The 15,477-nt window shown below is 41.3% G+C and overlaps 1 protein-coding gene across 1 annotated transcript; it reads right to left on the reverse strand.

Annotated features, from left to right (window-relative positions):
• Nucleotides 1–1,265: 1,265 nt before the first annotated feature.
• slc16a3a (solute carrier family 16 member 3a) lies at nt 1,266–13,789 on the reverse strand. Its single transcript, XM_085785212.1, has 6 exons — nt 13,722–13,789; nt 7,384–7,650; nt 5,388–5,531; nt 3,843–4,456; nt 2,492–2,672; nt 1,266–1,706 (listed from the first exon to the last, which is right to left on the reverse strand). The coding sequence occupies exons 2-6, from the start codon at nt 7,604–7,606 to the stop codon at nt 1,282–1,284; spliced, it is 1,587 nt and encodes a 528-aa protein (XP_085641338.1). The 5' UTR covers nt 7,607–7,650; nt 13,722–13,789; the 3' UTR covers nt 1,266–1,281.
• Nucleotides 13,790–15,477: the final 1,688 nt, after the last annotated feature.

Raw genomic sequence — 15,477 nt, forward strand, 5'->3', positions numbered from 1 at the left:
CCTTTATGGTCTCATAATAACCGCCTCACTTTAAAGGGATGTTTAAACATTTTGGCAAATTCGCCCATTGCCATAATCGCTATAGTTTAGGAGTAGGTTCATTACCTTTAATTGTCGGTGCAAGCTGTTTTGAGATCGGCGGGGCAGAGACGCAAGCTGCTCGGCTAACACAATGGAGGCTAATGGTATTTCTATGTTTCCCTCATCAAACTAAATACATATTATATTCCAACAACTCCAAAACGTTCTCATAGACAAATTATGACCTGCACATTCACCACGCTATGAAATAATAACGTGTAATTATGTAACATTATGACACATGAAGCAAATACTCAGAACTACTTTCGCTTTTGAAATCACTCTGCTGAGCAGCCGTGTTGGGAATGTAGTTCAGGCTACGTATTTACCTCGATAACAACTCTGTCTCATAACGTTACATTATTATCTCATAGCGTGGTGAATGTGCAGGTCACAACTTGTCCATGAGAGTGTTTTGGAGTTGTTGGATTGTGTATTTGATGAGTTTGATGAGGGAAAGGTGGAAATACCATGCGCCGTGCAGAGCTCACGTTTCTGCCCCGCCAATCTAAAAACAGCTTGCACCGACAATTAAAGGTAATGAACCTACTCCTAAAACTATAGGGATTATGGCAGTGGTTCCCAACCCATTTTGGCTCGTGACCCCATTTTGACAATACAAATTTCAGGCGACCCCGCGATCACGCCGCCGTTTATCAAGATGCGCCAGCTCAGATATTTTTATATGCTGCATATCATTTGAACTCGATTTATAATCAAGAAAGTGAAAGTATAGAATACAGTTGTTTAAGATTGTGTGTGGTGGTAAAATATTTTTATCAGTAATTTTGTTTTTATCAATTACTAGACGTTTCAGGCGACCCCATTTTAGTTCCAGGTGACCCCATGTGGGGTCCCGACCCCAAGGTTGAAAAACACTGGATTATGGCAATAGGCAAATTTGCCAAAATGTTGAAATATCCCTTTAAAACATCTAGTGATCGGGTATTGATAACACACAATAACTCCTGTGGCAGTGATACTGATGCCGGCCATCCCCCCTGAAACAACAAGCACTGGCACATAAACACACACACACACACACACACACTGTATGACAGCACGACTGAGCCATCAGGGGACTGGACTCATGGGAAAACTTCACAACACACGTCACACTTCCTCCTGCTGCTGGACCGTTAGACAGAGGAGGTGTGTAAGAGGAGGTGTGTGAGCCTGTCCATCCTCCTCCGTCTCTCCTCAGGCCTCGGCGCCGGCGGCCATGTTGCCGTTCGGCTGCGGCTCTTTCAACATCGTTTCCACTTCCTGTGAGTCCACCGTTTGGTTCTCTGGGCCGACCTCCTCTCCTTTCTCTTTGTCTCTCTCCTTCTCCTCCTCCTTCTCCTTCATTTCCTCTTCCCCCTCCTCTACAGTCTCCTTCTCTTGCTCCTCTCTTGGTCCTTTCTTCTCTTCATCCTCGACCTCTGCAGGTTTACTCGACTCCTCGGCCTTGGTGTGGTCATCCGTCACCGTGACGTCCTGCAGCATGTCTGCCGGTGCTGATGAAGGTTTCCTCTTGATGAACAGGAAGTTGCAGGTGGCCAGAACCACAGCGGAGAGGACCACCTCGCTCCCCGCCAGCATGAACACATACATGTAGTTCTTGGTGGCATCGAGCAGCCGGCCTGAGTCAGAGGGAAACAGGTGAGAGGATCAAATCAGCCACAGATACAATCAGGACAAGGTTTTCCACAAACAGCCACGCTCGCTGTAGATCAGCCTCAACATGTCTGCCCCCTGCATGGAAACTCAAATGTCTGATCAGCGCAGTACAGAAAAGAGAAACTATGATTACTAGGATATTTACCTTGTGTTTCATTTGTACCGTCATTAAACAGCGTCGGACTAACAGTGATGTTAGAGATAAATGATTTGTAACTTGTTACAAGGAGAGTGGAGGCTCCTTCACATCGTGTAAACAGTAAAGTTAATCTCTTGTTTATGACAGATACGACTACACACAATACACACATCTTAACACGTGTATGGTAATCCATCGATCCACTGATTGATTATCAAGGCTTCAAATGCACGAACGGGAGGAGGCTCGGCAAAACAGCGGAAGTGACCGGTCTTGCAGATTCGCTAAATTATGCAATTTTAAATCGATGAAAGTCGTATTTTGGTCAACATTATGTTTCAAATTAATTATTTCACTCGTAAACCGTGTAATAAGCGGGATAATGTATAGTTGGTCGGTTGTTATGGAGAAATAAACTCCTTCATGTTGAATGAATCTATACAACCTGTCGGGGTTTATTTCTCCATAACAACCTCTGAACTATACATTATCCCTTACGTAAAGCACATTGAGTTGCCCCTTGGTGTGAAATGTACCATATAAATGAAGCTGCCTTGCGTTGCCCTGCCTATGTGAATGTTGTGGTGTTTGGTGTATAGGCCTACCGACCTGCCCCCGGTGGCCCCACCAGCACAGCGATGGCCTCCATGAGCAGCACCAGGCCGATGGCGCTGGAGAACTTCTCCGTGCCAACTATCGCCATGAGAACCTCAAACTGCAGGGCCCCCACCATGCCGTAGGAGACCCCGAAGAACACACAGTAGACCACCAGGGACGAGTAGTCTTTGGCCTGGGGACAAATATGAAGTTCAAGTTTATTTGTCATATACATTAAAAAGTACGATGTACAGTCAATGCATTGAAATGTGAAAAGTGTTTTCTTCCTGCAGCGGGTAGTGTAGATGTCTTGTAGCTGCGGTAGTTGAGATCCTGTAATTTTTGACGCAGGTTTTACTATCCTTGTTAGATGTTTATAATCTTGTGCTGTAATATTGCAGTAATAACCATACTATGATGCATCCGGTCAAGATGCTTTCTACTGTGGACCGGTAGAAATGAATGAGAGTTTCTGTGGACATGCCGTACCTCTTCAGACACCTGAGAAAATAAAGCCTCTGTTGTGCCTTTTTTGCAATGCAGCTGATATTCAGTGACCAGGAGAGTGAGTCCGAAATCTGGATGCCTAAAAACTTGTAGCTGTTAACAATTTCAACAGCGATGTTATTTATGTAGACAACTGATTTAACAGTTTTAATTTTCCTACAGTCGATTATAAGCTCCTTTGTTTTATCAGCATTTAGGGACAGATTGTTGTCATGACACCATATAGACAGGTCCTTCACCTCACCCCTAAATGCGCCCTCATCGTTGTTTGAGATGAGCCCAGTTAATGTTGTATCTGTTTGTATCATATTTGGCCACACAATCATATGTATAGAGACTGTAAAGAAGAGGACTTAAGCAACAGCCTTGTGGAGCACCGACATTTGTGACCGTGGGAGATGAGTAGCTAGTTCCAACTCTCACTGTCTGAAGTCGACCTGTCAAAAAGTCATATAACCACCTGCAGATTGTATTGCAGAGGCCAAGGTCTGTCAATTTAGACACCAGCTTGGATGGTATGATTGTATTAAAAGCGCTGCTGTAGTCAATAAACAGCACTCTCACATATGTGTTTTTACTCTCCAAATGTTTCAGCCAGAGATACAGCATCGTCCACAGATCTATTAGTCCGATAAGCAAACTGTAGAGCGTCAATACTGGCAGATATATTATCATTTATGTATGTCTTAACCAGTTTTTCAAAACATTTCATTATGACAGAAGTTAGAGCTACAGGTCTAAAGTCATTCAAACAGGCTGTATGTGTTTTTTTGGGAACAGGCACAATTATGGATATGGATGAAATGATGAAGTCAGAGCAAACTGAGTGTGTTCAGGTCTTCAGGAGTTCACGTACCTGTGACCCGATCAGGTCGGTGGTTCCGTTGAAGATCAAAGCGAAGCTGAACAAGTAGACGCACCGAGGCCGAACCCAGTCCAGTCCAGCGATCACTCCACAGGCGGGCCGGGAAAACATGTCCACGAAGCCCAGGATGGTGAGCAGCAGAGCTGACTTGGTGTCCTCGTTCCCCAGCTCCTTAGCGTAGCTCACAACGAACACCGGGGGCACGAACAGCCCCAGCACCATGATGGAAGCTGCTGCCGTGTAGATGATGAAGCCACGGTCTCTGAAGACGGAGAAGTCCAGCAGCTTGGCTCTGGGCTTCTTCCTGGTCTCCTCTGCTCCATCCTCTTCATCCTGCTCCACAGCTCTGGATGAGCGGGTCTGGGGGGCCACCAGGGGCTTCATCAGGGCCCCACATACGCAGCAGTTGAGCAGAAGGCCACCTAGGATGAGGAAGCCCCCCCTCCATCCGTACTGGTACTGGAGGACTTGACCCAGCGGGGAGAGGCAGCACAGAGCCACGGGGCTTCCTGCTGCTGACAGCCCATTGGCCAGAGGACGCTTCTTGTTGAAGTAGCGGTTCAGCATGATCAGAGATGGCTGGAAGTTCAGCGCTAACCCCAAACCTGCAGCAAAGAGAAACATACTGTCATCGGCATACAGGATGTTGTGACTTTACATCACACTGGTTGGGATTCATTCTTGTTAGAAGAGGTCAGAAAAAAGATTTATTTCCTGCATGTATAAAGACTCAAACTATTCCACTGACCACATACGAAGGCAGTGGCACATTGATTTGGAATGTCAGATAGGAGAGGATACTTGGACAACAATCATAAAAAACACATGAACCATTCTGAGCTGTAATAATGACAGAGAGAGACTCCACTATACCCCTCTGATGAGAGGCAGCTTGGTCTCAGCTCCTCTAACTGTAATAAATGTGACAGAGAAATTGGTAGCTATGCACATATGTTTTGGAAATGCTCGAAGATACAAATGTTTTTGAATGAGGTTAAGAAACACTGGACACTTTGATTGGACATAACTTGGACCTATCACCTCTTCAGTGTATTCTGGCGGCCAAGGTCTCGAGTGCAAGGAACAATCACAACGCAAAACTCAATGGAATATGGCACGAAAAACTATTCTTAAGTTCTGGATTCATAAAGACACTCCTTCATTGGACGATTGGTACAGAGAGGTAATGAGTATTATCCCTTTGGAAAAATGGACTTATAGCCTTCATGATAACATGGAGGGTTTTACAAAGGTATGGCAACCAGTTTTTGATGCTGTGGATCCCTCTGGACTGAGCTTCAATATCCCTCACTAAGTGACATAACATGGATGACTCTGGTGGTGTATTTATGTGTAAGCTGTTACTTGCTTTGTTATGTTTATTCATAACTGTTGAGTATGCTACAGAAAAATGCACAGTTCTGTGGAAACCATATGTAAAGGACAATATGTGCCCTGATTGAACCTTAATAAAAAGAAATTTAAAAAAAAAGAGGAGGTCAGAAGCTGCAATACTCTACTTTTATTTTGGCAGACCTGTAATGACCCCAACAGTGAGGTAGATGTGGATGATGCTGGTGGAGAAGGAGGCGAGGATCATCCCCAGAGAGGCGAACAGACCGCCCACCATCATCACCGGACGACAGCCAAAGCAGTTGACCAGCACGCTGCACAGAGGACCTGGACCGAGAGCAGTGAAGCTAGTTAGCTCTGTGTAAAGGTGGACTGGGATGTTAAGGATCAGTGTGTGATAAAGCATGTATATGAGACTGATATGACCGTGTAGTGTCTTGGAGGATAAGGGCGTTTTTGATTTTCTCAGCAGGAAAAAGCATATATATTGCGTCACATTTGCATCCAAATCTCAGGTTTTTATGATTGACAATAAATTATGAATAGAGGCCGTACAAGGAGAAAAGTTATGGTGATACTTGTTCAAAGGGATAGTTCAACATTTTGGCAAATTGGCCCATTGCCATAATCCCTATAGTCTTAGCAGTAGGTTCGTTACCTTTAATTGTCAGTGCAAGTCAGGGGATTTCTTGGTTTCCCTCATCAAACTCATCAAATACACAATCCAACCTGACCTGCACATTCACCACGCTATGAGATAATAACACAACGTTACCAGACAGAGTTGTTTTAGAGGTAAATGCAGAGACTGCTTGCCGAAAAACTGCCGCCGACAGGAACACGCATCAGCGGTTTTGCATGAATTTACCTCAAAAACAACACCGTATTATAACAATGGGCCTCGTTGTCCCTTTAATGCTAACATTTGCTCCGTAGAGCAAAGGATTAACTCACAGATCCTTTGAAGCTACTGACTATTTATTTTTAATGCAAGGTTTTAGACATTGTTTTAAAATGTCACATTCTATTTCACACTAAAGTTTTTTTGTGTGTAAATGGAATAAGAAAGTATTGTGTTTTGGTATATTTATTTAGGAAAAGTCAAAGCCCTCTTTTCAGTTTTCAGTTTATATGTTAAACTGAGCTGAGCAAAGCGATGCTACACAAATCGTTTGCTGTGCATGAGCTCACCATGATAAGAGCACTTTCCTTTAGTACTACACTTTTGCAACTGCTGAGCTATCCACTCCTACACACAGGCACAGTGCACATACCTGACCCAACTCCACACCAAAGAACTCAAACTAAACATTCAAGTTCTGCTTTTGTCTGAAAATGAGTTTGTTAAAATGCTTAAAGGGATAATTCACCCAAAATTCAAATTTCAGTGAACCGAGACACTGGGAGCTTCCACTACAAACAAGCTTAAAATATAGATTTATTTAATTTTTTTCGGAAAACAATTTCTCATGTCAGGGCTTCAATACAAGAGGGACATTACAGACGAGCAGCATGGAGGTATTTGGATGTTTTTTGGTGTGTCTTTTTGGACGAAGAAAGTTGGTATCCATTGACAACCATTATATGAACAAATACTGCTGCATGGACCCCCCCGTAACTCAGAGAAGGAACGGAGGACTCTGAAAATTCTCACAGCTCTTAGTCGACATGAAGGTGAGTAGATAAAGAGTGAAATTTGAATTTTGGGTGAACTATCACTTTAAATATGAAAATTAAAATGTGGAAAGTGATGTAAACTAGTTAGTGGAAGGTGCTCAGAAGAATAATGATAGAGAATACATAAACACTGATCTGCATTGGGTGATTATTGGACTGGACAATATGGTAACATGTGGGCCTACAAGCTTATCAAAGGAGGTCATTTAATTTTTTTATTTTTTTAATTTTGCCTTTATTTAACCAGGTCGGTCCCATTGAGACACAATGGCCTCTTTTTCAAGGGAAGCCTGGCCAAGACAGCAGCAGAAAAGTTATTACACATACATAACACAGAAATCACACAACACACAGATAAAATACAATACAAGATAAAAGCAACAGGACTAAAAGTTCGGATTCACATTAAAACATAAAAGTTCGGATTCACATTAAAACAGTCATTACAAAGGGGCAGCATTAATATAAAACTACTGTGCACTGTCAGCCTACTGTAGCCTACCTGTGCCGTAGAGCATGGCCAGCAGGATGGAGGAGATCCAGGCGGTGTCGCTGTACCCCACCCCGAACTCCAGAATCAGCTCTTTGAAAAAGACACTGACAGCTTTTGGGAAAGCGTAAGAGAAGCCAGTGATGACGAAACAGCCGGCCAGCACCGCCCAGCCCCACCCTCCGTCCGGTGCCTTCACCCCGCCTGCACCCACGTCCACCGCCGCGCCTCCCATGGTGATGTCTCAGGGCAGTGTCTTAATGGAGGCAGATAGACAAGCTGCAAAAACAATGACAAGGACAAAAGGCAGCTGCATTGAGCTTCCATGTAAATGAATGTAATATAGTTCTGCAGCACAGCTTCTGTCTGCCAGCAATAAAACTGAATCTAAGTACCCAAAGCGAGTTTTTAGAGTTCTTAAGATTGCATTTGCAATTTAATAATGCCACCTTGTCATAATGTCAAAAAAAGAAGAACAGAATATGATCCTGAACAATCACAGATGCTTTAAAAGTGATGTTATACGGGCTGAAGAGCCTCACAAAGATCCTGATGATCCTGGTGAGAGCTACACTACGGAGGCTAATAGAATTTCTTGGTTTCCCTCCTGAAACTCATCAAATACACAATCCAACAACTCTACAACGCTCTGGTGGACAAGTTGTGAGCTGCACATTCACCACGCTATGAGATAATAACACAACGTTACCACACAGAGTTGTTTTAGAGGGAAATTCATGCAAAACCGGTGATGCGCGTTCCCGTCGGCGGCAGTTTTTTGGCAAGCAGATTCTGCATTTCCCTCTAAAACAACTCTGTGTGGTAACGTTGTGTTATTATCTCATAGCGTGGTGAATGTGCAGCTCACAACTTGTCCACCAGAGCATTTTGGAGTTGTTGGATTGTGTATTTGATGAGTTTCAGGAGGGAAACCAAGAAATCCCATAATGAGCCTCCGTAGTGTAGCTCTGAGCAGCTCACGGCTCTGCTCCGCCGTTCTAAAAACAGCTTGCACCGACAATTAAAGGTAACGAACCTACTGCTGTGACTATAGCGATTATGGCAATGGGCCAATTTGCCAAAATGTTTAACTATCCCTTTAATTGTGTTGCAGATTTATTTTTGAAATTAATGAAACTGTCATTTCTTCACTTTGCTCACAATAACTTATAATGGCAAAGTTGAAAGAAGAAGTGAGTGTGGTGATGGGGGTATTTTTTCTTTGTTTGCTCAGTGGAAACGGCTTGTGGCTCCGTCGGGTCATTTCCAAGCTCTTAAGGAACGAGCAGTGTGGTAGAAATGTAGGCTGGGTCAACAATCCAGTGTCTCCAGGTAGGACGGTCATTCAACCTCACACTGACAGTGACGTGATGAGCCTGACTGTCAGACCCTGTTGGTTTCAGTCAGCCCCTCCCTGGGGACCGAGCTGCAACCTTCATGAAGCATCCAGCAGCATCACTGTTGTCTGAAGTGTATTTTAGTCTTTTATAATGTCGTCTGAATCTCCCTGGACAGCAGATCAAGTCTGGAAATAACTCAGATATTGATTTTGTTGTAGAAGACAGCAGTGCTGCAAAGTCCTTAAATGTTCTCCCAGCATAATGTTGATGATTCCTTTTCTTACAGGACAACCGGGGTTGGTGGGCTAGTGAGACACTTACAGTGTAATTAAATGTGTTATGTAACTTTACATCCCATATGAAGATGCTCACGATGTTAGTCATAATGCAAAGAAAAGCACATATTTAAAAAAGCTGGAGTGCTCTGTTGGCTAGTGTTGTAGTACTCGTTGTAGTCTTAGTATCAAGACCGGTCTTGAGACCACGTTTTCAAGCAGGGCCGTTGTCTAGGGGAGAAAGGTGATGATAACTCTAGGGGCCCAGCGCCCAGTGGGGCCCATAAAAAACCCCAGTAGAATCATCTTTGTATGACTGACTTATTCTGCATAAGACCCTGACTAATACTCACAGTAATGCTGCATTAGCATCAAAACAAAGTAGGCTAAATAAAAAATGATAATACATATGTATAGTCTAAGAAAAAAAGTGGAAAAGTCAGGGGGCAGGGGCCCACTTTAGTAGTCTTACAGGGGGCCCAGAATTCCTAGCAACGGCCCTGTTTTCAAGGTCTTGGTCTTGTCTCAGAATCGACTAAATTTTCACTCAGTCTTTTTTCTTAACCCATAAGAACCCAGACCCATTTATCCTTGAAGGAAAATTAAGTGGGGTGAAACACAGACCAAGTGGAATGCATGGAACACATTTTTGAAGTTTTTTTTGAAATAGCGCCACCTATTGTCAGAGATCTGGAATGTTGCATATATGTCACATTGGGCGTTTTTGGTATCTTAAATTTTCACTTGAAAATAAATGGGCTTGACATTTTCTTTTGCTCTGTAACACAAATTTGACCTTTTATTTGCATTTCCATAGCCTATATCAAAATTACAAATTTGCTGGTTACTATTAACACCTTTTTAAGACAAGTTTCACAACAAAAAAGGGCAAACACTATAGAAATGCGAATATTGCCTCATATTGAAGGCTTTAACCAGTTACTGAAGCCTTAAAAGCTGTGCAACCACAATTTTCTTTCCAACTACAAATACCTTGGCATCTGGATGGACAGTTGCGTTAATTTTAAGCACCATATCACCGCCCTCATTGCTAAACTAAGAACAATACTTGGCTTTCTATACAGAAATAAGCACCGTTTCCCGACTCACCACAGGAAAAAAATTGGAGACACTATTTTTTCTCTGTTTTAGACTATGGAGATGACATCTATGGAAGAGCTGCTAGCTCCACTTTGATTCCCCTGGATGCTGTTTACCACTCAGCTTTACATTTCATTTCCAGTGATTCATATAATACTCATCACGGCACTCTTTATCAAAATGTCGGCTGGTCATTTCTGACAGTAAGGGGACAACAGCATTGGTTTTTATCCATTTTTAAAGCCCTGTCACAGTTATTGTCTCCTTATTTATCATCTCTGTTAACTATAAAATCAGAAAACATTGGTACCCACTCACAGAACTGATTGTTGGGTCATATTCCATTCGTCAGAACTGAGCTGGGTAAAACGTCCTTCTCTCACAATGCACCACATGGGACCCTCTCTCCCATCAGTACAGCAGTCCAGAACCCTTGTCTCAAACCTGGTTCATGACTGTTTGACTGAGTTAACTTTTCTTATTTGTTTCCTAATATTTTCTTATGTAAACTCTCATTCTTCTTTGCTGTATTTGTTGTTCTGTATACAACATCTATTGCACGTCTGATGATCGTCAGTGCATCCTGAACACTGTATCCTATTTTGTTACAAAAAATACAGCAAAAAAGCATAATTACATGAATATGGGACCAGCATGGGATACTAAAATCTTGTTCATTTACTGAGAAGAGTGTCTCTGCTAAATCTGTGGTTCAATTTCCGGACTGATATATCATTTTATTAAATATTGATTGAATTTGACATTATTTTTATGTTAACATTTTTAAATTATGTTTTAAATTGAACAACATAGAGTATATTAATTCAAAATACCTGAATCACCTAATTTAATTGAGCAGTTCTTTCCCATTTTTCTCATTGTGACATAGGCGTCACATGGTATTTTTCCTGACTTTTTTAAGGCTAAGGCCCGATGTGACGTATATGTCACAGCAATATTTTCTTAAGTTGTTTTATATGAGTTTCTTCAAAAAATGAGGTCAGAACAGGTTAAATACAACAAGGGACATGTTATAAAAGGATTTGCATTGTGAAATGGGTGGTGGCTTATTTTATTGACAGAAAGCAAGCTTTTTAAAAGTAGCTGCCTCTGTGAAATGTGCCAACTCTGCTGGCCACCATCTTGGAAATGTTGTCATGGATAGAGAGATTCACAGAGAGTCATGTGACTGCACCAGGATGTTGAGTAGATGTCACTTAGGGACTTCATGAGTTAAAAGTTCAACATCAATATGTGTAAGGGGCTTTCCAAGACACTTGAAGGCGGTGTGACACCCGTGTCACCGTGGGTCCTTATGGGTTAAGACCAGTCAAGACAACATCTGTTTTATTAACTGCTAGTGTTTCTCTGTCACTCGCTCACTTTGGTTTATGTCATGTAATTCAATAACTTTAAGATCATTAAAATTGTTCTACAAAGTAAATGCCATCTGAAAAACCTGGTTGCACCAGAGTCAACAGTGGGAGGAGACTTCAGCAGGTTCTTTGTTCTTCTGTTCAATCCAAACTTTGTTTACATTAAATATGGTTTAGAGTTTATATACAATTATCTTTTCTTTTCAGTTGTGGAATAGGCTAATGTAACTATCAAGCCACATTATTATTATGAGTACTGGTACTGAATACAGTAATGGTCTTGATGGTCTTGCATTGGTTTGGTCTCGTTATCGGACTAACCCAACAATACTGTTAGCGGCTCCATCATTAAAGCTGCACTAATTAATATATTTAATAATGTATGTCAATTTGTAATGTATCTAATGTATCCTAATAATGGATTAGATGGTTGTGTAATGTCAAAGGTGTGTGTCACAGTGACAAACCCACAGAGAATCCTCCCATCATCACTAGTGATCACATCATCAGCATCATCAGCATGTTGTCGTGGAGCTTTCAGCAGATAAATAAAGATTTAGTTCTGAACAGAGTAAAACTGAAGATGGAGACTGGAGCTTGACTCTGTTTGCTGTTAGCAGCTAAAACAATGTTTAAATGCAACATCCTGACACACTGCCCTCATGTGGGCAGATTGTAGAAGTTTGTTTTCTTCTTGAAAGCAGCATCAGTAAATGTGTGAGTCACTCAGTGATGAACTCACACTGATAGTACAGTGATGGTGACGCTTTAAAGGGATAGTAGCGTTTTTTTAAAGTGGGGTTGTATGATCTACAAATAGCCCCTAAGTACTTTAATTGCAGTAGAAGACTCTCTGCACTCCTCCCGTTAGCAACGCCAGCCCATAATAGCCCTGCCCAGAGATTTACAACATACAGTGTTGTGAACAGACCCAAAGAAACGGCCTATTTTCGTGGCCTAAAAGAGGTTTTACCTGGAAAAAAATACACAGTTCCATTGTTCGCTATAATATAATTTTTTCCAGCCCTTCAAAGTGCAGGAAAAACACAGTTTTTATTTGGACCAAACCAACTCACGTATCCCTCCGCCCAGGGTTAGCGCCCGCCGATCAGCAGTTGGTTAGGTCCAAATAAAAACTGTGTTTTTCCTGCACTTTGAAGGGCTGGAAAAAAATATAGTGAACAATGGAACTGTGTATTTTTTTTCAGGTAAAACCTCTTTTAGGCCGTGAAAATAGGCCGTTTCTTTGGGTCTGTTCACAACACTGTATGTTGTAAATCTCTGGGCAGGGCTATGGGCTGGCGTTGCTAACGGGAGGAGTGCAGAGAGTCTTCTACTGCAATTTAAGTACTTAGGGGCTATTTGTAGATCATACAACCCCACTTTAAAAAAAAACTGCTACTATCCCTTTAAAATCTCTTGCAAGGGCATTGGTGTACAGCATTAAGACTTTGCATCAATGAGAGCAGATAGTTTTAGGTTTATATATATTTTTAAAAAAATTTTAAAAGTAGGTAGTGCAGTTATGAAAAATGGAAGCTGATGTTGCTGAAAGACATTTTCTTCAATACAAAAGCTGACACGGTTGTGATGCTTAAAACCTACTGCATCACAGCTCCATGAGATCAAGTGAACTTATACACAGTAGCTACACAGGAAGTTATAGTGGAAAAAAACTATTCAGTTGGAAACTGATCGTTATTTGAATCACTGTAGTCCAGTATGTCCATCACATCACGTGAATATTTTTTCTAACTTTTTATTATTTTATTTTCAGATAAGGGTTATTTGAGAACAGTGGGGTTTAAGGTAAAGCTGTTAAGTTTCAATAGTAACAGGGCAAATGTTTTTTGTTGTTGTTTTTTTGCAACAGTGTAAATGTTAGGCTACTAGTTAGGTGAACTTACGTCACTCACTCCATGCACCTGCATCATGGGGATCTCTGTCTGGATGCCCATGCACTCCTTATATAACTCTGTCATGACATGGGCGCTCATGGACTGTACGAGAGTTAACGCACTGAAAATGATCATTTACGTAGTTTAACGAATATCAACGATCTCAGAACGATTTTTAAAAACAACTGTGGCTATAAATAGGCTAATTAGCCTATAGGCAACATGTCACTGCGACTGTGACTGCCGCTCTCCTGCCGCGTCCAGAACTAGTCCGCCACAGCCTGGAGTGTGAATGGAATTAAAAGAGAAATGAGATTTCTAGAGTCGTGATGTCCGCACGGTGCCAGCTGGGTCTCTTACCGGGTGGTGCTGATGAGAGGTGTCCCTCCTTCAGTCTCCTCCCTCGGCTCTGGAGCCGCGTTCCTCCCCGCACGTCTGCCTGCAGACCCCCAGAGAGAGGGGGGGGCAGCGCCACGGTGCTGGGTCCTAAAGCCTCCAGCTCACTGTCCGCACTGACTGATGACGACCTGTTAGGCCATTTTGATTCACAGTGTGGCTGAAACTGAAGCTGAAGTCTCAGAAGTGCCTCAAGATGAATATTAGTGACAAGGGTCTTACATTTTATTTATTGACTAATCTATAGGTATACTGTATAATAAACAACCACTGTAATAATGAGGATAATTTACAAGTTATCAACTTAGTGGTTTTTTTCTTCTTTTTTTAAAGACATATAGGCCTACATACATAGGCTACATACATACATACATACATACATACAGTACATGCATACATACATACAATAAACAAAAAATACATACATACTACATACATAGAAAGGGGTTATTATATATCATAGGTATATATTATAGGTAGCCTATTATTAAATCATATCTTGTTTGAAATAATTTATAATATTCCAAGGTTTTTATAGCTTTTCTGTCTTTCATATTTTGTAGTATCTGCATATCATATCTGATTTCTATTTTAAACTCATAAAAAATTGTTTTTTTTTGGATGACCATTTGCATTTATGGATGTAATATTTTCCTTGTAAAATAAAAAGATTCAACAAAAACAATTCCTTTCCCTTAAATTAAATTTTTTCATCATAAGTGAGAATTATATCTTTTTTTTTTTAAAGTTTAATCTTGATTAAAAAGAAAAAGAAGATGACAAATATTTTCCTCCTCCTGTTCACAAAACCCTACAGTTGACATTGATATCTTTAAATTTGGAGATGGTATTATCATTATCAACTGTGGTAATGTTGTTGTGTTCTTTGTATTCTTTATTTTTTCGCACTGCTCTTCGTAACCAGTTTTTATAGTTGTTTCTGTGGCTGCTATGACATTTCACAGATCATTCTTACACATTTAGATTTTTAGAAATATAATTCAATAATGATAGTTTACTGCATTAGTAGACAGCACGCTCACACAAGTGGGTGCACACCATAGACTGCTGCTGAGATGGAGACTCTTATGACCTGTTCTGATTTGTGACTAAAGCAGTAGTGTGGACCTTTGACCACTAGATAGAGACAGAGAGAGCTTTTTATGATTGAAACCAAGTAGGCTACAACAAACTTGATTAGCCAGCTCTCTGTGATACTGTCTGATACTTACCAATGCAGTATTATTGCATAAATAGGCCTTGGCTACTTGTGAGGCAACACATGCCTCCTTGTGGGTTCTGTTTAAAAAGGCAAGCATTCATAAACCTCAGGTTGTCTATAATGGTTGCTTTGTTTTTTGGCAGGAAAACCAAGATGGTGTAGTGCAAGTGACTTGTTTTGTAAGTTAATTTGTCTAATGTTCTTTTTATCTGTCGACTGAATGGTTTACATAATGCCGTCATAATGCTATTGTCATAGTAGATACTAGTCAGCTATGTGGAAACACTAGTATGATTGTCTTTTTAAAATGTCATGTGTGTTTGTTTATTTCCTTTTTAATGGACCTGTCTAAATAATGAAGTTTACCACTACTACAACTACTAGGCTACTACTACTACGACTAGCTACTGCATGACAGTGGAGATCATTAACCATACTGTCTATTAGGCAGGCCCGGTTTTGAAGATCTGGACCGGGACAGTTTTAAAGCACCACTTA

Source organism: Trachurus japonicus, chromosome 8, assembly GCF_045865225.1.
Source record: "Trachurus japonicus isolate A0001 chromosome 8, Traja_1.0".
NCBI classification, from domain to species: domain Eukaryota; kingdom Metazoa; phylum Chordata; class Actinopteri; order Carangiformes; family Carangidae; genus Trachurus; species Trachurus japonicus.